At 24.8% G+C, this 26,279-nt stretch overlaps 5 protein-coding genes across 6 annotated transcripts in view; 2 read left to right on the forward strand and 3 right to left on the reverse strand.

Moving 5' to 3' along the window:
- LOC134828487 (dual specificity calcium/calmodulin-dependent 3',5'-cyclic nucleotide phosphodiesterase 1-like) overlaps positions 1-527 on the forward strand; it is a 105,861-nt gene extending 105,334 nt beyond the window's left edge. Inside the window, exon 8 of the mRNA XM_063841466.1 lies at positions 309-527. Within this exon, the coding sequence (XP_063697536.1) occupies positions 309-403 (95 nt within the window). The 3' untranslated portion in view covers positions 404-527. The remainder of the gene's footprint in view (positions 1-308) is intronic.
- Positions 528-7,738: 7,211 nt separating this feature from the next.
- Positions 7,739-14,375, reverse strand: LOC134830000 (cyclin-Y). The gene is made up of 3 exons (XM_063843329.1): positions 14,281-14,375; positions 9,968-10,419; positions 7,739-9,327 (listed from the first exon to the last, which is right to left on the reverse strand). The coding sequence occupies exon 3, from the start codon at positions 9,323-9,325 to the stop codon at positions 8,291-8,293; it is 1,035 nt and encodes a 344-aa protein (XP_063699399.1). The 5' UTR covers positions 9,326-9,327; positions 9,968-10,419; positions 14,281-14,375; the 3' UTR covers positions 7,739-8,290.
- Positions 14,376-14,676: 301 nt separating this feature from the next.
- Positions 14,677-16,410, forward strand: LOC134831129 (putative GPI-anchor transamidase). Its single transcript, XM_063844786.1, has 4 exons — positions 14,677-14,833; positions 14,893-15,612; positions 16,043-16,212; positions 16,276-16,410. The coding sequence occupies exons 1-4, from the start codon at positions 14,747-14,749 to the stop codon at positions 16,355-16,357; spliced, it is 1,059 nt and encodes a 352-aa protein (XP_063700856.1). The 5' UTR covers positions 14,677-14,746; the 3' UTR covers positions 16,358-16,410.
- Positions 16,355-18,564, reverse strand: LOC134831128 (ataxin-10). Its single transcript, XM_063844784.1, has 4 exons — positions 18,432-18,564; positions 17,498-18,375; positions 17,182-17,439; positions 16,355-16,584 (listed from the first exon to the last, which is right to left on the reverse strand). The coding sequence occupies exons 1-4, from the start codon at positions 18,470-18,472 to the stop codon at positions 16,433-16,435; spliced, it is 1,329 nt and encodes a 442-aa protein (XP_063700854.1). The 5' UTR covers positions 18,473-18,564; the 3' UTR covers positions 16,355-16,432.
- Positions 18,565-19,692: 1,128 nt separating this feature from the next.
- The window catches only part of LOC134829434 (uncharacterized), a 55,084-nt gene continuing 48,497 nt past the window's right edge, over positions 19,693-26,279 (reverse strand). Inside the window, exons 1-5 of one of the 2 annotated variants that reach the window (XM_063842497.1) lie at positions 23,738-23,862; positions 23,250-23,510; positions 20,993-21,120; positions 20,805-20,923; positions 19,693-20,366 (exon numbers count right to left, since the gene is read on the reverse strand). In XM_063842497.1, the coding sequence (XP_063698567.1) occupies positions 20,077-20,366; positions 20,805-20,923; positions 20,993-21,120; positions 23,250-23,510; positions 23,738-23,770 (831 nt within the window). In that variant the 5' untranslated portion in view covers positions 23,771-23,862 and the 3' untranslated portion in view covers positions 19,693-20,076. Of the gene's footprint in view, positions 20,367-20,804; positions 20,924-20,992; positions 21,121-23,249; positions 23,511-23,737; positions 23,863-26,279 lie in introns of those variants that run through there. The other variant, XM_063842498.1, reaches the window with a different exon arrangement.

The following is a 26,279-nucleotide window of genomic DNA, read 5'->3' on the forward strand; positions in this document are numbered from 1 at the left end:
GTTTAACCTTTTATTCATCATATTCACCATTTTTTAATCATTAATTTAATAATAAAAATCCCGAAACTTTTAGAATGTTTCATATTAAATTGGAGATGCCTTTTTGGCATTATTTGTCTTTTTGCAACTTTTTACTTGATTCCCTAAAAACTAAAAACGGAAGGTATTTAAAAAACAAAAAATCTGTCTAGTTCCGTATTAGATAATTTTCTCGAACATAGAGTCTCATAGAAATCATAGACAACTTCATAGAATTTTTTTTTTTTGCCTTTTAATATTCTTTAATTAAATTTTTTTAAATTTTTTAGATGCTGAAGCACGTGCCGCCGCCGAAGCTGAACGAGCACGCAAAGAAGCCGAAGAAGCTGCCGCCGCCGAGAAACAAGAAAATCCTACGGAATAGTAGTGACCAAGGCCATAAGTAAAAAAAAATTGTTTTATAAATAATTAATAATGATAAAAAAAATTCGATTCGATCATCGAAATTGCTCCAATCCGGCACCAAAAATGAAAGAAAAAAAAATCAGAAAAGGAAATTAGCTTCTACTGTTAAATATACTCCAAATCCACGCTCTCTTTTACAAAATAATAATGAAATACCTCTCTATCTCTCTAAACTGAAAAAAATATATAGAACAAAAAAAAATAATATTATAAAATACATAAATTAACACCTGTCTTCATGTACCTTTCGTATAATAATCTCGAATTTGTTCCAAACATACACAAGAAGAACTGTATAAATATGCTTCGGACCAGTCCATGTCTTAGAAAGTGACTTCTTTTTATGATTAACAACAACAAAAAATTATTCTTATACCTTTTCGATATAAAAGTATAACATAAATAACCAGATAAATCATAACTTGTAAGAAATCGAATCATATATATTTTTAGGCAATATAAAAAATAATTAATTATAATGAAAATAATTAGTCCTTGATGATGGAATATAAATAAAATTAATTATTTTTTCTCGTCTACTAGTTGCAAATGCACGAAAAAAAATCGTAGAATCATCACGTTCAAGTATTATCCGCAGATAATCATAAAAATTTATTATTATTATTATAACGAAAGTAAATCATTCGTGAAAAAATATCAAATAATTTTCTTTGTCTATTTTCTCGATTTTATCAATAAATCACTTGGCAACTCCATTTGAATGTGTCTGTTCAAGTGTGAATACAACAAGACACAAGACGAAACTCAAACAAATTATAATTAATCAGAAATCAGTTTAATTCAGTTTTATCTTCGCCAGACAAGAAAAAATACAATAAAATGGAATTCGTTATAGTTTTAATGGGAAAAGTTGAATATTGACTAAATTTCTGCGAGAAATTTATGTGATCTTAATGAGCTTCAGAGGACAAACCAAAAGACGGCGGAATGAGAACGACGACGTACATTGACATCTGGATCAAGAAAACTTTTTTTTTTTTTGTTGCTTCATGATATAATTGATTTGTAATGTTATTTTTGGTACACAGTGTCGGTCGAGTCGGTAGCGATGGAGAAAAAAGATACAAAAACTTATCAATCACGTTGTTGTTATATCTTCGTGAGGTTAAATGAGGGAATATATGTTGCTTAGATGATTTATCTTAAGGAAATTTTTCCTTTCAGATTTCAGAAAAATTTAAGATTTTTTGCTTTTCCAGAATTTTTGTAGAGGATTAAATGGTAGTCAATTTATTAATTTTTTTTTTTATTATTTTTTTTTGTTGTTTATTTTTTTTTCTCTTTAATTAAGAAAATAAAAAAAAAATAAATATAAAAAAAAATACTTATTTTTTTTAATAAATTTATAAATTTTTATGCAAAGTAATTTTTTTCATATTAATTTTATATATTTTTATTTTTGTCAAATTAAAAAATTAATTAATTAATTAATATATTTGGTTAATTTATTAATAAAATATTTAAAAAAAATATAATTTAATTAAAATAAATATTAATTAATTTATATTACATTAATTAAATTAAATTGAAATAATTCAAATTAAATTAAATTTTTAATTTATTTAGTTTATTAATTTTAAAAAATTATTTCAAATCAGAATTTCAAAAAATGACATTTTTTATTTAATTTAATAAAAAATAATTAATTAGTAAAACTTCTACTTTTTATCCAACATTTTAAAAATTATTATTTTTTTTAATAATAAATATATAAAATAATATTTTTTTATTATATTTTTATTTTATTTAATAAAATTGTTATTTTTATTTTCAGAGTCAAATAAGAAATTTAAAAAAATTAATTAATTTTAAAAAAAAATTTTAGAATATTTTTTTTAATTTTTAATAGTAATAAAAAATTTTTATAAAATATTTTTTAATATATTTTTTTTATTGAAGTATAAGTTTAATATTTGATCTCCAAAGACAAGAGTCCATTAAATTTACGTTTTCCTGTTTTTACTTTATTTTTTTTTGCAATTTAAAATGATGATGCGCCACAAAAATTCAGTAATTCACTCCAGTTATTTCAAGCATAAATATTTCTACAAAAAAAATATATGAGATAAATTGCAACATTATCTCGTTTTTCCTCAAAACATCTCAGCAACGAAGCGAAAAAAGAAATGAAATCACTATTTCTCGTTATATTTTATTTTTTTTCTCTCCATTGTTTTTGCCCCGCATTGTATTTTATTTATTTTTCATGCAATCTCACAAAAAAAAAACATAATGGAACAAAATTGATTGCATCTGCAATTTACACAATTCCATATCACATGAAATGCAGTAAATGATGCCTTTGCCAGATTCACGAGAATAAAAAAAAAGTTAAAAATCGAGACAACTTTGAAGATTGGAAAAAACTAAATCGAGGATAATAAAATGTAATTTATTGATTGTTATTCATTTATTATTCTTAATATCGAGTCGATTTTTCGTCTGAATTGCAATTCTCATCGATCGATAATAATATGAGGGCACAATGACGGCAAAAGGCATCACAATTGATTATCTGTTCGGTTTCTCATCTATTTTTCATTATTGTTAGAGCAAAAAAAAATTTTTTTGCCTCTATGGAGAGAACGAATAACAGCAGAGAAGGAGGTTAATTTAGCAAAACAAACCATAAAGACTCTTGTTATTTATTTATTTTTCTACACTGAGTGCAAAAAGAATAATGAGGTGCAAGGAAATATTTTGCCATTGTTGTTTCTTTTAACTTTTTATTTTTTTTTTTCTTATCGGAAAAAATTCTTTAAAAATCGTTCATTTATAAAAAAAATTTAAAAGTTCACTGCAATTATTTATCATGAAATTTTATGCCATGCTCCTCCTTTGAAAATTTTTTCCTGTATTCTTTTTTTAATGTTCTGAATTAGCGACAACGATGACTCCACTTACACAAAATAATAATACAGTTAATGATTACAGTATCAATTTTTTTGCTCTGGGAAAACTTTTTTTTGTTTAACTTTGTTTGTTTTTATAAAGTTTCGTATTCTCTAAAGGTATAAAATGTCAATATAAAGTCACGTGTATAAAAAAATTGTAATATTATAACTTTTTTTCACAGAAAAAATTATTATTATTTTTTTTTTATTAAATAATAGCTGACGTGACATGACAAAAAAAAAAGAAAAAAGACTTGACACTGTGTTTTTTTATTTTTTTTTAATAATATCTCATCATAATGAAGCATTTATTTTATGTTATCTTCATTAACTTGTATAAAAGTGAACTCAAAAAAAATCTGTTAAATAAAAATAAATTTTAAATAAAACAAAAAAATATATAACTTAAAAAAAATGTTGCTGTGGATCAGCATCTTATAATTTTGTCGCAATATAATACATTTTTTTTTGTTTTTGTAATAAATAAAATTAAAAAAAATAAATAAATATAAAATAAAAGATAAATTAGAACAATAGTTGTAAATTACATAAAAATAATTAATTAAAATAAATAAACTTTTTCCATCATATCAAACAAAAATAAATATGTAAATAAAACTCAACCCTTTATTTTTGTTTTAAAATACAACTTTCTGCCTTCTAAACATTACTTATACTATACATAAATAACTAATCATATACAATACATAAATTTTAAAGTTTATGTTGTTTATAATGATTTTTAATAATAATAAATTGTTTTGTTGATTGTTTGACTAGATGAGTAAAAATTATTATAAATGTTAAAATTGTTATTAAATTAATTATTATTAATATTATTAAATAATTATTTTTCTCGTTATTTATAAAAAATTAAAAAAAAAATATTTGCACAAAAAAATAAAAAACTTATTATCAAAAAAGAAGAAACTTTTGCTTTGGCGAAAATTTTTTCTCCTTATTTTTAAAAATTTTATGGTAGTTTTAAAAAATTTTTATCGCTAAAAAAAAAAAATATTTGTTAATATATTATCATCATCATTTTTATCATACATATATATTATATAATAATAAAAAATATTAGATGAGAATGAAAAAAAAAACTTTATAAAAATTTTTATTTAAACTTTTTAACCAATGTCTGATTGAGGGACCAAACCGTTAAGGTGATGTTCCATTGCTCTTTTATAGATACTAAAAAAAAATAAATTTCCTACTTAAAAAAAGCTTTAATCTTCGAATTTCCATTAGAACTTATCCATTTAAGAAGATTGCCAAGAATTTTCCTTGTAACTTGAAAGCTTTAAAAATTTCTAAAAAACTTTTTCATTATTATTTCGTAGAATTCAATTTTTTATATTAATAATTTTTATAATAAAATAAATAAATAAAATTAAAAATTGAGTAGTAGAGCAATAAATTGATTTTTTTACAACATTTTAAAAAAAATAAAAAAATAATGAGGGAAAAAATTTAAAAAAATAAATAATTAATTATTAATTCGTAGTAGAGCAATGGTCACATACACTTAATAATTTAGGTACCAATACTATCAGCTGAAATCGGGGATCATAGCTTTATATACATAGATTTAATAAGTGAAAAAATGGTGACATATGACACATTACACGAAGAAATTTTTAAGGAAAGTGAAGAAGTGAACAAAAACATATTCTTAAAAAATACATATATAAATAATATTAAAATAATAAACTTATAAATGTCAAACTTTTTATTATTATATTAGAATTAAACACAAAAAATAGCAGTTTAGTTACTATAAATACAATATTATACATAAATGGTGCAATGCTAGTATGACACAATAAAACATAAGGAATTAGAACAAAAAAAAAACGCACTTGAGGAAATGTATAACTTAAAAGTAGAGGAATTGTAACGTGGATCGTTATTAGATACATATATAATATAATGTATATTTTGTTTTTGTATAAAAAAAATAAAATAATAAATGAATGTCCGTGTAAATAAAAAAAAAAACAAGTTAAACAATGAATGAACTCATAAGTGTCATTAAATAGTATACATAAAAAAATATACCTAACGCTTTATAACCTCAAAAAAAATATATTTCCCGTATATTTGTAAACCGTCGTCCAATATTATTATAAATTATGATTAAAAACATACATAAAAAATGTGTCGTTTCAATATTGACTGTTAAAACACAAAAAAAAACCTTTAAAAAATATATAGACTACTAAACTACCAATATAAAACAAACAAATTTCTAAATATTTAACTAAATGCACTGTTGAGATTTGTAAAATTTTATTTTTAATCACTATTTAGAAAAATCACTCAGTTTATAATGATTAAAAATATATTTATAAAAAATAATTGTCTCTCTGCATTTTACCTATAATAATATTAAAATATACCTTTGAACAATAAAAACCAAGAAAAAGAACTAAATATATATTAATATTTTTGGAGTCTATAGTAAATATGAAAATAAACTAAAATGATACTGAAACACGTTAGAATCCTTAATTGTTGTCATTATATAATAATAATAATAATGTAGAAAAAAAGGACTAATCAATACATTATAAAAAAATGGAAAAAATATATTATTATAATTATGATTATATATAAAATAAAAACTACAGTAAATAAATATATATTAGTGACACAGAAGAGATATATAAATAAAATTATTATAATGATGATTTATGAAATAAAAAAAAAGTCTTTAAAGTCTACTTACTGTTTTAATTTAAAAAATAATAAATTATTTAATTTATTATTGTCTATGTATTTTTAAGGTAAGTTTAAAAAATTATTTTTTTTAATTCTAATATTTACCTTAGTATTTTTTTATTTAATTAATTTATTAATAATTTATTTATTAAATTAAATTTAATTAATTATATTTAATTTTAAATAATTTTAAAAAATATAATTAATTAAATTTAATTTAAATAAATAAATAAATTAATTAATACATTTTATAATAAAAAAAATATTAAATTCTTATCTATAAGGTAAAATTTTAAATTAAATTATTTTTTTGATTCTAATATTTACCAGAGTAATTTTTAAATAATCAATTTATTTAAATTAATTAATTTTTTTTAAATTAATAAAATTTTAATAAATTTTATTCAAATTAATTTTTTAATAAGGTAATACATTTAATAATAAAAAAAATAATAAAATATTAAATTCTTCTCTAAAAATTTAATTAATTTATTTAAAATATTTACCTAAGTAATTTTTATTTAATTAATTTTAATAAAATTAAATTTAATAAAAAAAATATTTTTTGTATGTTTTTAAAAATACGTGTTTTTATTTCATTATAAAGTTGTTTTACAATGTTTTTTCATTTTTTTTTTAATTTTTATCATACACTAAAGTAAATATTTTTAGGTATCATCAGTTTTATTCACTTGATTTAATCATTATTATGTTATTTTTATATTTATTTATTTTTTTTTTACTTTTCAATTATTTAAAGGAGTGTATTTACGGTCTTAAAACAAGCCTAATCTTTAAAAATATCCTATGTTATTTAATTTTTTTTATAAAATTTTTTTAAGTTTTTAAAAATTTTTGTTATTATTGAATAATAATAATCATATATAATTTTTACATAAAATTTACAAATCAAAGTTTAGAAAGTACATCAAATCGTGGTCGAATATAGAAGAAAACATTTTTTATTTTACAAATTTTTCCGTAGTTTTTTTTATCATAAAAATATTTCTATTTTTATTTTTTAAGTGCATTTTTTTCTTATTTTGGCCTAACACAGTATTGACACATTCTCTTGTTAATAACATTTAACTAGTGCTGAGATAGAAACAAAAATATTATTTATGTTTATTTATTTTTATAAAGTGGTGCAAAAGTTAAAATGTGCTTTCTTTCATCGTCTATTTTTTTTTTGTATTTTATTTTTTGGGAGTCTGTATGCTGAGAGAAATGTTTTGCAGTAGGCAAAATTTATTGGCATTAATTAATTTATATTAATAATACACTTTTTTATGCAATTCGTTGCAATTTATAATGGGATCGGATTTGTTCTAAGAACTAATTTTTAATAAAAATTTATTTTTTACATAACTTTATATTAAATATTTAAAAAAATGAGCAAAAAATATTTTTTATAAAAAAAATTGGATGGGCTTGATTTTTTTTTTAATTTAAATTTTTATTTAAATATTTTTCTTTTTATGGAAGGAAGAACGTAAATGCCAACGAAATTTTTTTTCTAAAAAAAATTCATGCAATTTTTTTCTATTATTTTTTTGTATGTTTTGCTTTCATTTATTATTTCATTTTCAATCATCATCATAAGCAAATATTTTAATTAATTATTTTTTGTTTTATTTTATTTTATTTTAGGCTAAGTGACGGAATCGGTTTATCATTTATATAAAGTTTCAACAATTTATCAGTGCTGTTTAATTTTTTAAATAATTGTTGGCTGCTGATAAAAGCGCGTGTGAGTGCATAATTTTTTATTTTATTTTTTTTTCACTACCAGTTAAATTTTTTATAAGTCGTGCAGCTAAAAATGTTTATTTAAAAAAGAGATCAACTATTTTTTTTATATATTTATTTTTTTTTGGGCACATCTCGTGCTAGTTATTTGTCTAATGGTAGATAACACTCTATTAGTGCGCTAAAAGTTCACACTCAGTTTGCTACATTTTGATTTCCTTTTACATTTTTTTAGTACTTTCAATTCATATTTTTGACCAATATTTTATTTTATTTTTTTTTACGTAAATTCACTTCCTGTATAATATTTTTTTTATACTTTTTGTCTATAAAGTTATGTTTATTTTTTAAAAATTAATTGTGTCTGTATAAAAAAGAAGAATGGAACATTTTTTTGTTGCAGTGCCATTTTTGAGAAAAAAAAAATTAGAATTAGAGGAAAAAAAGAAGGAAACTAATCACGATAAAATTGCGACACTTTTTCTCGGTCCGGGCCCGCATTGACTAACATTCTCGAGCGACGACCATTTTTTCATGCCATTTTTGAGGGCGCGCGCCGTAACCTTGTCCTGCATGACGCGCGACATGGCTTCGAGTTTTTGCGCGCGCTCCTTCGACAGCGGCTCCGTCGGGAATGATAATTCATTGGCTTCCGCCAGTGTCCGTAGATCAAAGTAATATTTGGCATACACAGATGACGGCACATTGATGTTAAATTGCAGCATTTCCAGAAATTGTCGTTCCAGCTCGTTCATATCTTCGACCGTGATGTCTTTGAGGATCTGACAATAATCCACGTTCCACACTGCTTGGTCGTCCCACACTTTACTCGCGAGCAAAATCGCCCCTAAAACTATCCGTTTCCAGTTATAGGGCCCGATATCGAGTTCCGCATACGTCAACAGTCGCTCCAAATACACTAACGTAATAATTGCACACTCCGCCGTCAGTTGCGCCGCATTAAAAAGCGTCCTTACGAACTTGTAGATCTGTCGATGTTCCGGATTATGGATGTCATAATCGTCGGGCACGCGATCTCGTGACAGCGGATACAGTTTTTCATCGAAAATATCCAGCCTCCTGTCGGATTGCCGGTTTTTGATGTGATAGTAGATGGCTAACGAGACACATTTCACGGTATTTTTCAGGTTGGGTTGCGACACGGTGCTGTCGTCAAGGTAAATTGTCGAACACGAACTGCTTTTTTTGAGGCCGCCCGTTCCCTGTTGCTGCGCAATTTGATGTTGGGACTTTTTTCGCGTCATTCCGTTTTCTATGCACTGCTTGGAACGTTCGAGGAACATGGTGCCCGTTGTCGGATGGCAGGAAGGATCGAAATCCTCGTCGCCGCCTTCGCGTTCGGAAATGTGCTGTAAATTGTTGGTCGAGACATCGCCCTCGGGCAAGTGCTCTTCGAAAGACGTGGGAATCTCCTTGGCTTTTCGCGTTGGCTGCGGACTTGAGTATGAACAGCATGAATTTTTGTTACCCATATCTACGGAGAAAAATTTAAAAAATTAATTAAGGTAAAAAATAAAAAAAATTGAACGCTTTTAATGAAATTTAATAATTTTGTCTAAATTTAAATTTTAATTAATTTATTTTTAATTTAATTTAATTTTTTTAATTAATTTTCTTCAATGAAATTTTTTTAAATAAAGATTTTAAAATAATTTTAATTACCTAATAAATTATAATTAATCAAGATAATTTTTAAATAATTTTTGATTTTTGTATTTTTTTTTTTTTAATTTAAAATTTTATTAAATTATGATTTTTAAAATAAATTAATATAGTTTTTAAAAAATTTTACTTGATTGGAATAAAAATAATACTTTTTTTTTAATTTTTTTAACTTACATAGAATTAATTTAATTTAATTAAAATTGAGAAAAAAAATTAATCAATTTTTTTTAAAAATATTTTTAAACCTAAAAAAAATTGTTCAATAAGTTCAAAAAATCATTTTAAAAAATTTCAATTCAAATATTTTTTTTTGTCAATCTAACATAAAATAAAATTTAACAAAAAAAATATATTTTTAGATAAATTAAATTCAAGAATTTTAAATTTTTTTTTTCAAGAATTTTAGACAAAACTATTAAATTTAATTAAAAATTAAAAAAAAAACTTACTTTTATACAATTCTTAAAAATTTTCTACTCCTTAACCCTATACAAAATTGTATCAAATGTGTAAACAACTTTAAATCCTTATTACAAAAACTCTCGTTTCACTGCATTTCCAAAAGCAAAAATTTGACTAGAATTCACGTTGCTGCTACTACTTCAGAAGACATCATTTTCCCATTTGTTGAAAAAGAAAAAAAAATTCTGACAAACTAAAATTTAGTGCGTTATGTACAGTAACTGAGATGAAAGATGATCCTTAATTATTTATTTATTGCTAAGCTTTTGGCACTGACTTCATGGCCTTATTTCTGACTACCAACGCTGATGCTGCTGACTACTGGAAATGCTTCTTGCGTCTTTTTTGCTGCGTGTTTGTGGAAGAAAATGTTTTTCTTTAAAAAAAAACTGCTGCCGTACGAAAATTTTCTTGTCACTTTTTTTTTGAAGAGTTACATCTGCAAAAAAAATTGAAGAAAAAAAAATTAAAGTCTATTATCGACAGAATCGTGAGTCACTTTGATTAAAATCGTGCTTTGAAATCGTTCAGAAGTAGCAAATATCGCAGCAGTAATTGTTATCAGTTGACTTTAATTGTATTGTAATGCAATAAAAACCGGGCAGCATATCAGATTTTATACTGTGGCTGCACTCGTGAGACTTACTTTACGATAATTCACTGTAATTCACAAAATAAGCGACAACGACGACGACGACGATGTCGACGAGTGAATCTATTTAAAGAACTGATAAAGAATTTTTAATATAAACTTTTAGTTCCTGATAATCTCGTAAAGTGTGCCACTTTTATAAAGGCAGAAAAAGACTAAAATTTGTTCAAATATTTGTCTAAAAAAATTTATCTTATCGCTTTACGAAAATTCAGATTCATTGAATAATTTGATAAAAAAAAATTTTTTTAAATTATTTTTTTAAATTAATTTTTTTAATAATTTTTTTGTTAAAAATTTTTTTAATATTTTTTTTTTATTTTTAATTAATTTTCTTATTATTTTTTTTACTCCTTTAATTTTATTTTTATTTTTTTATTTTATTAATTTAATTGAATTATTTTTTATATTTTTTAATAAATTTTTTTCAATTTTTTTTTTTTTTTTTGAAAAAATTCAAAACACTCGATAGTAGATGTCTTCTTGTACAGTCACAATTTTTATTCACACTAACAAAAATAAGTTTTTAATATAAACATATTTTTTTTTCTCTGTTTCAGCACAATATTCATCGAAATATGTACGCGAGGCGAATAGTTGACTCAAAAAAAAAAAAATATCGAGGAGAGAAACATAAACAAATTTGATTTACATTTGAACAGTTGTATGAAGATCGTGCATGGAATTAATTCTAACGCCTTTCGAACGCGAAACACAAAAATTCTTTTTTTTTAAGCTTCTCGCGAAATCGGTTTTTGTTCACTTAAATTTTTTTGATTTACGTCGAATGACCAAATCAAGTCATAAAATGACTCATAAAGCAATTACTCTCCGCCTAAACAGCTCCAATGTGTGTAGTAATAATGGATTTTAAATGCATATAAACAATAAGATTTTTTTTCTTCATCTATCTACATAAGTATATGGAACCGGCATAACTCTTCCACTTACTACTCTTTTTATATTAAATGTCACACTCACACAAGAATCTCATTTTTTTTTGTTTCAATCTTTTGTGTGTAAGAGCGACATGTTGTTTGAAGAAATGAGTCGTAACAATAAAAAAAACAGCGAAAAAATGTGTGATTGGAGAAACTTGTCGTTTGGTGATGTGAGATGTGATCGCATTTTTTTTACTGCGGGCTTAATATTTTGGATATCGGTAAGATTTTGATATTTTTTTTAATTAAAAATATTTTTCCAATTTCTTTCATTTAAAAATTAGGTACAGGATATTTTATTTTTTTTAAATATAGGTATGCAAGAAATTTTAAAAATAATAATTAATTTGATAAATATACTTGAAACTTCAAATGTAAATTTTGAGAATTCCTATCAGAAGAAATTATAAAAATCGCCTGCCATCGTAAGTATACAAAAAATATCAGAAAATCTTCTATATTTGATCTTTAAAAAACTACTGATCCTTTTGGTATTACTGAAAAAACTGGAGAACTAAAGCCTTTCTTCTGTTTGACAGGTTTGAAAGAAAAATAAATGTCTTCCAATCGATCTTACAAAAAAAAAATTGTCTATTAAATTAAAACTAAACAGCTACAAGAACACAGTAAATTCTGCCAAAGACACGAAAAATCTATTGTAAAAGTTTCGCCTTTTCAAGGGATGCAAATAGCATATGCATCAAAACCTGTTAACGCAGATACTTTTGTTCAAAAAACTTCTTCTGGTGTTCCTGTTGAAGCAGGAACGTTAAATTCTTAACTTATATCAAGTCCTTTACAAATTAAATGTTGATCCGGAAGTGCAAGGAGCAGAATTTGATTTGATTATCAAAAATGGAGAACAATTTGTGTTTGTCGAATACAGTTGGGAAAATTTCATAGCATCAAATGCAATGTTTTGTAAGCCAAATGGAGACTTATTCGGTTCAGAATCACAATGAAGATCACAGTAAAATTGAAGATATTTTGCCTACTGAGGTAGAAATTACCCTCGCAATATGGACATGCTTTTTGACAAGCTTTTTGATCTTCCTTTAAAAAGGATATAAAATGATCTGTTTTAATTAATGTGAATATGAATATTCACGAATCAAAAGATGTGTTTCAAAATTTAGATGGAGTTTCAATGTTAAAGTTTTTTTTAATAGTTATTTTTTATTAATCGTTCATTGATTTGGTTCACATACTTATCGGGATAGTTTTAGCTTTGGGTTTCAGCAATGGCATCATTGTGTCAGCCGTGCCACTTCAGTATATGATTCTCAAGAAGTGGCAAATACGTATAGATTTAGCTTTTCAATGCACTTTTCTTGCTCTCTTGATCAAAATTGATATGTATGTATTTCGAGCCTCTCTAGAGAGAGAACAACCTATTTAGTTTTCATTAAATTTGGATTTTTTATATAATTCTCACAGACTGACATTTCCAAACCTCCTCTTACAATTTTTTTTTCTAACAAAACGCATCTACTACATTATTAAAATATCAACATACTTGACGGTCGCAAAAATTCATTTTATAACACAAAACTGCTGGTTATTATTTCTCTTCATTTTTTTTTTTTGGTTTCGAAAAAATACGAAACATACCACACATGTTAAGGAATGAATGACAAGAAACACACATATGACCACATATGTAAATACTTTGCACTCCGTAATAAAATAATAATAACAACATATTGCTTTGATGAAGTCGAATGAAGTAAATTTGTAAGAGAAGGAAAAATTATTGTTATGGAGATTTTATAGCCAAAGACATTATTTGCATTTTTTTTTTATCTAATTGAATAATTTAACATTTTTGTCTTTGGCAAAATTTAAAAAAAATTCAATTTTGCAAAATAAACAACTTTCTCGAGAGACTTTAACGAACATATGAATGGCAAAAAAAAACTGGTCAGGTTTAAAAATTTACACACTTGAATTTCACTCGCACAAAATTATTGTTGCATTAAAACAAATTGTGTGCAGTGCATTCCTTATTGATCAAGTCGCAATGTGTGTATGCGTGCAATAATGTGCAACAATCATCCGTATCATAGCTAGGTGTTGTTATTCAACAGATAATTCATTTGAAGTGGTCCAAATTTTCTCCTCAATTATTTTCACACTATTGATTTTACTACATGCACTCTCGCTCCTCGCTTAATCAATAATAATTTTGTGGTTATGCACGACGACGACGACGACGAAAAATGCAAACGGGATGAGATTGAGCGAGAGAGGAGGAGGAGGAGGAAAAGTAGATCATGCCATTTCCCAATTAATTATTCAAAATATCATCAAACTTGGTGCTGCTGCTGCTGCTTGAATTGAAAGCACTTATTGTACGACGAACGTATTGTAGTAGTAAAGTAGTAAAGTGAGTCATACACGGAATTTTCTTCTGTTACTATTTCGACCTTAAAATGCACTTTTTTGCACTACGCGTCCTTGGTTTTTCGCATTTTTAAGCCGAAAATGGCAAAAATCATTGACATTTCGGTCAAATTTGTTTGAACACTTTGAGATATTTCACTTTTTTCACTAAATTTTTATCGATAAGGAGCACGGGCCGCACTTGTGTTACTGAAATTTCACGATTTCTTGATAGATTTTGATGATTTCCGAATTAAATCCGTATTTCGGGAACACTTCTGAACAGATTTGCACAATTTTAGGCATTTAAATAGCTGCAACTCACCATTTTAGCAATAATAAGTGAATTAATTTATTATGCACTCTTTTGAAAATTTGTATGTTTTGACATGAAGGCCGTTCCAACTGTGAAATGTGTTTCACTTGTTATGAGACGAATGAAAATGATACTGTTATACATAAGGTTAGTGAGGCGCGTGACTGAATTTCAGACGAAATCCATAGTGACGAGAGTGACGAAATTGAGACGAATGAAAGTGATACTGTTATATGCTGTCAGCTAAGTATACCAGTCTGTTATACTTAGCTGACAGATGTATAACAGTATCACTTTCATTCGTCTCAAATTTCCCTCATAGTCACTATGGATTTCGTCTGAAAGTCAGTTACGAGCCTCATGCATAACAGTGTATAACAGTATCATTTTCATTCGTCTCATTTCGGCAAATAAAAAAAATAAACAAAAAAATTTGTTAGTTTTTGGCATTAATTTAATAGAAATCAATGACAAAATGACTGAAAAAAATATTAAAAAATTAATTTTTAAGTTTTTCTTGCTATTTCAGTGTATTTTAGGCGTTATTTGCTCTGATGTTCAAGTAAGGCGTTTTCTTTTAAATTATTTTTAATTTTTAAAAATTAAAATATTATTTTTTAGTTACCTTCAGATTTCGTCAATAGTCAAAGTCACACGAATAATTGGGCAGTTCTTGTCGATACTTCCCGTTTTTGGTTCAATTATCGGCATGTCGCGAACGTTTTGTCCGTTTATCGTTCCGTAAAGCGTCTCGGGATCCCCGATAGTCAAATAATTCTCATGGTAGCTGACGACATGGCCTGTAACCCTCGCAATCCTCGTCCTGCGACAGTTTTTAACAACGCCAATCAACACATTAACGTTTACGGCGACGACGTGGAAGTCGATTATCGCGGCTATGAAGTCACTGTGGAGAATTTCGTGAGACTTTTGACCGGCAGAAACCAAAACGGCACCGCACGATCGAAAAAATTGCTCACAGATCCCGGTAGCAACGTTTTGATTTACTTGACGGGACACGGAGGCGATGGATTTTTAAAGTTTCAAGACTCGGAGGAGATCACAAGTCAAGAGTTGGCTGATGCGATCGAACAAATGTGGCAGAAACAGAGATACAATGAACTTTTTTTCATGATCGATACTTGTCAAGCAGCTTCAATGTACGAGAAATTCTATTCGCCGAACATTTTGGCTGTGGCGAGTTCACTTGTTGGCGAGGATTCGTTGTCGCATCACGTGGATCCAGCAATTGGCGTTTACATCATCGATCGGTACACGTATTATGCATTGGAGTTCCTCGAGAAAATTGAGCCGAATAGTAAAAGGACGATGGGAGAGTTTGTAAGTTTAAAAAAAAAATAATTAAATTATTTTTCTTAAATTAAATTAAAATTAAATTAAAATTAAATTAAAAATAAATTAAAATTAAATTAAAATTAAATTTAAATTAAATTAAAATTTTAAAATTAAATTAAAATTTTTTAAAATTAAATTAAAATTAAATAAAATTTTAAAATTAAATTTTTAAATTAAATTAAAATTAAATTAAAATTAAATTATTTTTTAAATTAAAATTAAATTTAAATTTATTTTAAATTTTTAATTAATTTTAAAATTAAATTAAATTAATTTTAATTATTTTAATTTTTTTTTTTTAAATTAAAAATTTAATTTAATTTTAATTTTTTCAATTTTTTTATTAAATTTTAATTTTATTTAAATTTATTTTTTTATGAAAATTAAATTTTTATTAAAAAATTTTTATTTTCAGCTCACTGTCTGCCCAAAACGCGTTTGCATCAGTACAGTTGGCATCCGAACAGACCTTTATCCTCGTGATCCAAAAACTGTTCCAATTACGAATTTCTTTGGAAGTGTCAGGCCAATTGAGATTACCACCAATTCTGTAAATATTACTTTAACGAATATGAAAGAAGAGAAGTAAGTCACTATTCTATCGAAAATTCATAATTATTTAATACAAAAATTTAATTTTTTTTTTAGTGAGCCATTGAAGACTTTCACAAAAACCTCCTTAAGAAATGCAGTATTTAGCGAACAATTTCCATCAAAACTCTTCAAATGATAAACGTACCAAAAATAAGACTTTTTATTAAATTTAGAATTAATAAATTAGCAAATATGTTAATTTTTTAAAAATTTATTTTTGTATCCGGAGTACGCCTTCTGAGATCTCGCTCACAATTTCCGACTTGACTTTGCCAATTTTCGTCAATGAAGCGATAAATTGTTGATTTTCCGGATTATTTTCGCATGCATTGCGGATTGCCCAGATGCTGTATTCCTTTAGTACTGAAAAATAAGTGAAATTAAATTTCAAATATTGGTCGATAAAAAAATGATTTTAAATTTTTTGTTTCTAGCCACATTAAAAAGTTAAAAAAAAATTTAAAAAAATCTTTAAAAAATAAAAAATTGTAATTTTTAAAAATTTATTAGATTTTATTCAAGTTCTTCGTTCAAAAAATTTTTGAAATTAATTTTTAATAATTTTTTAATAAATTATTTTTGGTTTTTCAAAAATTTTTTAAAATATTATTTTTCGAGAAATTTTTCAAAAGAAATTTGAAATTTATTATTTAGGAAATTTTTAAATTAATTTGTCACGAAAAAAAAAATTATTTTTCGAAAAATTTTCAAAATAATTCTACAAGAGAAGTTTTGCAAGAAATTAAATTTTAAATAATTTTTAAATATTTAATTTTTTTTTAAAATAAAAATTCAAAATGAATATTCAGTAAAATGAATTTTAAAGAAAAATATTTAAAAATAATTTTTAAAAATTAAAAAAAAAATCTAGTTGTTTTTTTTTTTTTTGCTTTTTTAGAAATTTTGACTTTTAAATAGGCTAGAAACAAAAAATTTAAATAAATTATTTTAAAAACTTACAAGGATTTCGAGCATCAATATTGGTGCAATCCAAAACGGCAATCAAAATATCCATTTCTCGCACAAGTTCTTGATTTTTCTTATTTTTATACAAGAGATTTGCGATCGTTTGAACCAGCAAAGACTTGAATTTGTACGAAATTTCCGACTCAATCGTATTTGGAGCCGTTGAATTTGGAGCAAGAGCTTCTAACTTCTGAACCGGAGCAAAAATGCTATTTGGATCCTTCCCCAACTTCTGAATTGACATCAAAAGGCCTAAAATTCGAGCATTTTTTAATAAAAAATTAAAAAAAAATTATTTTGAAAAATTTACATCCAATATTAAGAAAAAGCGAGCCATCAAGCGACACAGTCTCCTTCATCTCATTTTCCGACTGACTCGCGACGGAAATTATCTCCAACAAGCAATAAACCTCCTTGGGTCTGCTTTTGTCAGCTCCCGTGCCATCGGGTTTCAAGATGCTGTCCGACGTTTGTTTGAATCTCAGAATCAATTTATTCAAGAGTTCCTCGCAAATTTCCTCCTCTTTCATCGTGTCGTGAATGTAGTACAAGAACTGAAGTCGCAGTTCGTCCGAAAGTTGCTCGTAAATCGTCGCCGTTTCCGGAAGTGCTGTCGCAAAAGTATTCAGAAGCAGCTGAACGTTGTCCGGCAACATTTCGTCGTTCAACGTGTGACGCAAACTGTACTCCAAAATCCTCAAAAGCTCTCCAGATTCGAGCAATTCTTCGGCATAATCCGCCCTGCTGACGATATTGAACAACATCAAGGCAACCGTGTTGCAATATTTGGCGTGATCTGTCTCCGAAACTCGCGAAGCGACATCGGGATTGAGACCTTCGACGAAAGTCTCTCGGAATTTGTTGAAAATTTTGTACGTATTGTCGCCCACGCTCATATTGAAGAGCAACTGAACCGTCGAGAGACGCAACAAGTGCAACTCCTGACTCAGCTCCAAGCTCAAAATGTGCTGAATTACCGACAAAAGTTCCTTGCTTTCGAGCAACGATTGCTGAAAATGCTTTCCTTTGGGACAAACTCCTTTTAGGATTTTAAAGGCTTCGAGTACGAGACCAGATTGTGCGGGAAATTTCTCATTGTCGGCTGTTAAATCCGTCAAAGGCACTGAGGAGATGATTTCAAGTACGGCAGCGATTATCGAGGGAATTTCCTCGGGCGTCTTTTGTGACCTGCATTAAAAACAAGTGAAAATGTGGGAGGTTGGAAGGAATTTTAAACAACTTACACTGGTTGGAAGCTTTGGAGCTTCTCTAATTGAGTCTCCATGACTTTTTTGGGGCTTTTTATAAGGAATTCTCGGTAAAATTGTTAATTTTTAGTGAAGAAGCTACTTATCAGCTTCATTGTTTTGATTACAGTTAGACAAAGAATTATGCGTTGGGATTTGTTGATGAATTTGAATTTTTGTTTGAAAAATTTCCGTTAATTCTTAAAAAAATTATAATAAAAAATAAATTTAAATTAAATTGTAAAATTAATTTAAATTAATCAATTTAATTGATTTTCAGTATTTTTAATTAAGAGAAAAAAAATAAAAATTTAATTTATATAATTTATTAATTAATTTTTTTAAAAAAATTTTGTGAAAATTATTTTTTAAATTTAAAATAAATTTTTTAAGAATTTAAAAAATTTGAAAAAAATATAAACAATTTTTAAATTAATTAATAAAAAATTAAATTAAATTTATATAAAAAAATAATTTATATAAAATTTAAGAAAATTAATAAATAAATTAAATTTTATTCAAAAATTATGAAAAAAAACAATAGAGAGCCTCGAGACAGTAAAAAAGAATTAAAAACTAAAAAATATTTTTTTTCTCGATTTTTATTCAATTTTAAATTTTTAAAAATTTTCAAAATGCTAAAAATGCTCTATTTTGAAAAAAAAATTTAAATATTTTGAGTTTTAATTAATTTTGATAGTATTTATTTATTATTTTTTGATAGTATTAATTTAAATATTTTATTTTTAAATATTTAATAAAAAAAAATATTTTTTTTTTCATTTTTTTTAAATTAATCAATAATTGTTTAATACGCTTTTCAACGATAAATGTCGAAAATTAATTTAATTCATTAAAAATTATTATTTTTTTATTAAATTTTAATATATTTTAAGATCAAAATGGGATTAAATTTGATTTGCAGGATTTTTAACGGAATAAAAAATTAATATCTTAAGTTTTTTTTTGTCGTTTATTATTTTTTTAAATTTAATTAATTACCTATCATTAATTTTAATTATTTATTCATTCATTCAATTATTTATTTATTGTTTAAATTTAATAATTGATTAATTTTAATAAATAAATTGGAACATTACATTTAATTAAATTTTTTACAAATTTCATGAAATAAATTAAATATAATTATAAAAAAAATAAAAAAAAAATCCTCAGAATTTTTGGATATGAGCCTTCATTAATATTTAACTTTTAATTAAAAGAAAATTATTTTTTTACATATTTTAAACAAAAAATGTTTTTTTTTTATTTGTATATTAAATTGGGAATAATTAGCCACTTTTATCAATATTATTTTGAATAATACTTGCTTTTCTTACACAACTAATATGGAATATATTTTATTTTTGTTTATTCATTAATAAATTATCTACAAAACTTAGTCATAAAAAATAACAGAAATGGAGTACATTTAACAATATTTTATATTTTTTAATAATTTTAATTTTTTTTTTCTTTCAAATTTCATTATAAAAAATCTTCCTTCAATCAATCTCAAGCATCATAGAGCCAGTCTTCAGAACAAACATTTCTTTGCCATTTTTTCTTCTCACTTTTTTTTTCGGTACTACAGACTACTTTTCTTATCCTACAGACTCGACATGTTAAAGCACTTTCTTCCTTAGTTGATGTCCCGCTTCCGACTGGATGGCGAAATGAATGCTTGCAGACTGAAGAATCGCGATGTATCGTTGCGCGTTACACTTGTCACGTGATGAAATTGACATGGTAGACTGATCTGAGATTTGGGTGGCAAAATTATTTTCTGCTTTTTTGTTGGTTTTTTGTGTTTGCGACCGGGGGCTGAAAGTGCAATGTTCTCCGGATCGCTGATCAATTTTTCGACAGACAGCCAAATTTCGCGGGCAGCTTGGTGCGAGTCGAAACTGAAGCCGATTATTTTGCGATGATCTGAAAAATAAGAAGGAAATAATTAAAAATTGTTTTTTTAAGAAATTAAATTAAAAAAAAATAATCTTCGACCTTAACGTCAAATTTATTTTTTTTAATAAAAAAAAAATTAAAAATTAAGAAAAAAAAATAAATAAAAATCCATATTCAATAAAAATATTTTTAATCAGGGGAAAATTAATTTTTTTTTAAATAAAAAAAAAATAATAATTTTTTTAAATTTTTTAAAAATTTAATTAAAAATAATTTTTTAATTATTTTTACTTCTCAATTAATTTTCAATAAAAATATTTTTTTGTTTTAAATAAAATTTAATTAAAAATTATTTTTAAATTGAAAATTTTTAGAAATATTATTTTTTTATAATTGAAAAAAATATAAAAAAATTGATAAAAAAAAACCTTTAAAATTTAGAGACAAAAATAAAAGAAATCTTACCTGTTGATAAACACATCGTGTGAAATGCTGCACCACTTTGTTTGTAATTCGACAAGTTATCGATTGTGTCGCGCCAGAGTGCAAAGCATGTTCCACGTTCGGCAAGCACGAATGTGACTCTGGAGAGAAATAACGGAAAAAATTTATATTTTTCAAGAAATTTTTCGACATGCGAGATAAAAATTTACCTCCTGACACCTCTAGCTCGTGCCGAGCCCTTGTCGTGAATCAAAACGGGCACGCCTGTGTAAATTAGCCTCCAATTGTCCTTTCCGATATTTTCGTACAAGTTGGCCAGCGATGCAGCAACAAAGACCTGCAAACAAACAAAATTTGTGAAAATTTAATAATTTTCTCGAAGAACGTCGCCCCGCGTGACGATGGAACACAAAGAAAGCTAACACAATAAAAAGACGAACAAACATCCCACATGATGGCACATGCCGCTCGTACTCCGAAAAAAATAAACATTCAACAATATTACCATGGAGAAAATCCATTAAAACTATATTTTTGAGCAGCAGCAGCACAACGCCAGAGAGACATGACAGAAGAAAAATCAACAATTTGTTCTCTGTGCATTTACTTTGCTCGCACGAGAGTTGCACGAGAAAAAAGTACAAAATTGGCAAAATAAACATTATAAACATCTGTGTAAACGTGCCACTGACTTCTGGTGCACGAAATTCATGGATTTGATGCTGCTGCTGCAATTTCTTTGTGCAAAACTTTCAACGTTGATGAATTGAAGTTTACACAGAAAAAAAAATTTGAGAACTTTTTTCTGAATCAAAACAAAAACACACAAAAAATGATGAGAAATTCATCAAGTGTCGAATTAATGACGGTCGAGTGTTGAAAAAACAACCTCCTACGAGACACTTGAGAGCTTAATTAGTGAACATCATCCAGGCATCAAGCGATGAGTAGTCTTGAAAAATAAAATTTAATTAAATGAGTGAGAATTTTGACAGTTTTAATAATGACTGATGTAAAAAAATTTAAATATATTTAATTTTTTTAATTTTCAGAATTTTTTTTTAAATATTATTATTAATATTAATATTTATTTAAAATACTTTTAATAATAAAATATTATTTAAAAAATTTTTTAAAAGTTTTGGTTTTAATTTTAATAATTTTTAATCATAAATTTTTTAAAATTTCTAAATTTTATTTTTTTTTTAATTTTATAAAATAATTTTTCAGTTATTTGTATGAATTTCTAAAAAAAATCGCATTTCTATCACTTCGAAACTAATTTTTTTTGAAGACCTTAAAAATTAATTAATTAAAAATAGAAATTAAATTAAATTAATGTAAAAAATTAGTAAAAACATCTTAAATTACTTAAACTCTTTGAATGTTTCTGAATTTAAATTAATAAATTTATTAAAAATTTTCAAAAACAAATAAATTGGATAATGTCCAATATTATTTTTTAAAATTAGATAATTTAAATAAATTAAATTTATTAATTTTTTCTTAAAACTTTTTATTAAATCAAATACCTAAATATTTCATGCACAAAAAAAAAATAATTTTTTAAAATTATTTTCTAAATTAATTATTTTTTAATTTAGTTTTTTAATTAATTAATTAATTAATTTAATTAATTTTTTTTTAATTTAAGCAATTTTAATCAAATCGATGAATTAAATACTTTTTAAAAAAATTTTTGTCAAGAAATAATTTTTTTTAATTAATTTTTTCTTGAATTTTTTTACTTAAATATTTCATGAAAAAAAAATAATTTTTTTAAGTTATTTTTTAAATTAATTATTTAATTTTTTTAAAATTATTGTTTAAATTAATTATTTAAATTATATTAAAATTATTTTTTTTTATTTAAATAATTTTAATTAAATGGATGAATAATAAATTATAAATAATTTTTCAAAAATTTTTTGACAAGAAATATGATTTTTTTGTTTGAAAATATTTTCATGGTCAATTTTGTATCAAATTTTTAATCAGGAAATTATTTAAATTTTTATATTTTTTTTCAGCAATAATTTCACTCAAAAACGTCTAAAAACTCGTTTCAACCGGACAAAGTCTCAATTATTAACAATTATCATGTTATTTGAATCAATTAAGAACAAAACCTCGCTGCGCACGATCAGTCCAGGTCAGGTTTTAAGAACACGTAAATCAAAGCGACGACAGATGAGATCTCCGATCGCATATCGACCGAGATTATTAATCGTCTCGTCGCCATACATCGTCATATTTTCTAATTGCAGCATTTATGAGAACGATCTATCGTCACTTTATTGTATTTTAATTGAATTAAAATTACAGCGTGGGAAGAATTGTCGTTTCAATTGTATTTTTTTTTTGTTTCAGTTCGGACAAGATGCGCGCGTAACTGTTTAACCTTGACACATCACAATTTTTTTTAAACAAAAAAAAAATATTTAAACAGGAAGCAATTTTTCTCACCTCTGTGCCTAATCCGCTGAAGAAACTCTCGATTTGTGCGCGTTCCTGATCATTTATCATGCCAGTGTCGATTGTCGTGTCATCCGAATCCGAAGTGGCATCGTTCTCGACGCAAAATAAGTCCTTTACTTGATGTGCTGACTCGATATGCCAATCGTGAGCGATGGAGTCGGAAATTTCCGAAGCACCTTCCGATGCATCCGATGAGGGGGCACTGTTATCGGACATTGAGCCCAAACGACGACGCATCATGTGACTCATCTGAAAATAGAAAAAAAAGGGTAAGAAATTAAAAATTTGAACTTTTTTAAGACGTTTTTTTTCCAAACCAAGCAAAGAAAAAATTATAAAAACAACCAAAAATATCCCAATTCGACTCAAAAAGGCAAATTTTATTCTCTGAATTGCCGTAAAAAAACAAAAATCAAGAGTTATTATTTTTTTAAAAGGATTTTCATCAAAAAAGTCTGTAAAAATATTTTTTTTACATGACACGGCGTTGCTGGAATGAGTTTTCGCATGCTGATGTCAATGTCTGCCAATTATTTTCGAGCATTCAAGCGTGTTTTAAACATATGACATTTGAATTGACAGACTTCTTCGTTCTTTTTTTATATTATTATTTCAACATTCACTTGAGTCAAACTCACTTCGTGCCAAATTACTTACTGGCTTCCATACACAATTTTTTTTTGTTTATGTTGCGTGGAAGTAAATTTTTATCGCAGTCATGATAACAACATCGCAAAGCGCAAATTCTGATAAGAATATCGAGCAAAAATTTCTGTGTGTTGTTGAAATATGATGAACAGGTTGATTTTTTTCTCTATGGATGTGTCGTAAGTAATACGATCAAGTTGATTCAATATTTGATTAAATTCTTGATTAGATAATTTTTGCGTGTATTTTAATCATTCAAGGTACGAGAGTTTATGTGAATGAAATTCAAGTGTGTTTGGTGACAAATTACATGAGTAAAGTGAAGAAAAATAATTTTTTGAGTAAAAATAGGTGTAAATAGTGATAAGGAAGGCTTGATATCAAATGTAGATGGTGAGTAATTGGATTTCTGTGAATTTACTTTTTATCGGATTTCGAAATTGAATTATCGGAGAATGACTTTCAGCTTCAAATGCACAAAAAAAATCATTTTTTATCAAAAAAAATCATGATTAAAAAAATTAATTTAATTTAATATTTGATTATAAAATATAATTTTATTTAATTAATTTATAAATTTAAATTAATTAATTTAATAAAAAAAAATTTAAAAAATTTAATTTAAAAATTAAAAAAAAATTTTTTTAAAAAAAATTTTTTTAATTTATTTGATTTTTTTTATAATATTTTAATTTTTTTTTAAATTCTTATTTACTCGTAAATAATTAAAAATTTTTAAAAATCAAATTTTAATTTTTTAATAATTTTTTACATAAATGATTTAAAAAAAAGTTAAAAATCAAGCAACATTAAAAAAAATTCATTTAAATATCTTAATTAAAAAAAATATAAAAAGAACCAATTTAAAAAAGTTATTTAAACGGAAGCAACACTCGAAAAATTCTCAGCTATTCAACTGTAGATTTTCTTGCCAAGGAAAAAATACTAACAAGACAGACATCGTAGACAAGCATCATTACTTCATTAGAAACTCATAAAAATTATAATGATCATTTTATTATTATTACATAAACTTTATTTTAAAATAAATGTAAAGGAAACACTTTACATCTCAGGTGTACTTGTACAAATTTAATTAATGTCGTGATTGTTGCTTTTTTTTTCTCCGAGTTGTTTTGTTTATAAAACTCAAGTTTGTATGTCTATTCATAATATTTTTGTATTTATTCATAAAAATTGTTGCATTTGTTCCTTTTTTCATAAAATTTACAAGCGAGTGTTACAAGTCAGGGATGGTTTAAAATTTTATTTTAAAAAAATTTAAAAAGAAAAATAATTTTATTAAATTAATTAATTTTATTTTAATAAAAATTTATAAAATAATTTAATAAAATTTATTAATTTAATTAAATTTATAATTAAATAAAATAATAAATTAAAATTTTATTTTAAAATAATTTAAAAATTTATTTATTTTTTTTTACGAAATAAAAAATAATTTTAATTAATTAATAATTTAATTAAAATTTTATAAATTTTAATTTGAATAAAATTATTATTTAAAAAATTTTTCATTATTTTTTTTTTAATTATTTTAATTTTATTAATAATTTAATTTAAAATATTTTATAAATTATTTATTTTAATTAAAATTTTAATAAATTTAATTTAAATAATTTTTTTTTAATTTTAAAATAATTAAATTAATTTTAATTAATAAATATTTATTTATTTAAAATAAAATTTATTATTTTTTTTCTTAATAATAAATTAAAAAATTTTCAATTTTTTTTAATTTTTTTTTTTGATTAAAATAATTTTATTTAATTTATTAATTAATTTTGGCAATAAATATCAAAATTTTTAAATTAACTCCATCCCTGACCGGTAACATGAACTACGTTATTCAATAGGGTAGATGTTAGATTATAAATTAAAGAAGACACAACTCGACACGTTTTCATGTTTTGAAATACTGTAAATTTTTTCATAGTTAGTTCCTAAAAGTTTCATCCTCGAAAGCCTCAAGGACTCTTCTGTAAAATTTTTTTAATTAAAAAATTATTTTTTTCAATTCAAAAAAATACAGAATGGACTTTTTATCCTTTTTTATGAAAATTTTTGTAAAAATCCGAATTGAATGGTGTCATCATTAGCATCATTGCGATAAAAACGTGCGCCAAATTCAAAAGACAAACAACACAAATTTCGACCTGTAGTGAGATCTTTATCTTTTAAAGACGACACTTTTTTATTGTTGTTTTGTGACAAAAGCATGTCACACAAACCGAGCCGCACACAAAAAAAAATCGTGTTTGTGGTAGTAGAACACAAATCGAATATAATTTTGTGAATGTTTATCACGTCCCGTGTCTCCACAAATGTTTTTATTACATCAGTGTTATTTTT

Source organism: Culicoides brevitarsis, chromosome 2 (assembly GCF_036172545.1).
Source record: "Culicoides brevitarsis isolate CSIRO-B50_1 chromosome 2, AGI_CSIRO_Cbre_v1, whole genome shotgun sequence".
Taxonomy (NCBI): Eukaryota; Metazoa; Arthropoda; class Insecta; order Diptera; family Ceratopogonidae; genus Culicoides; species Culicoides brevitarsis.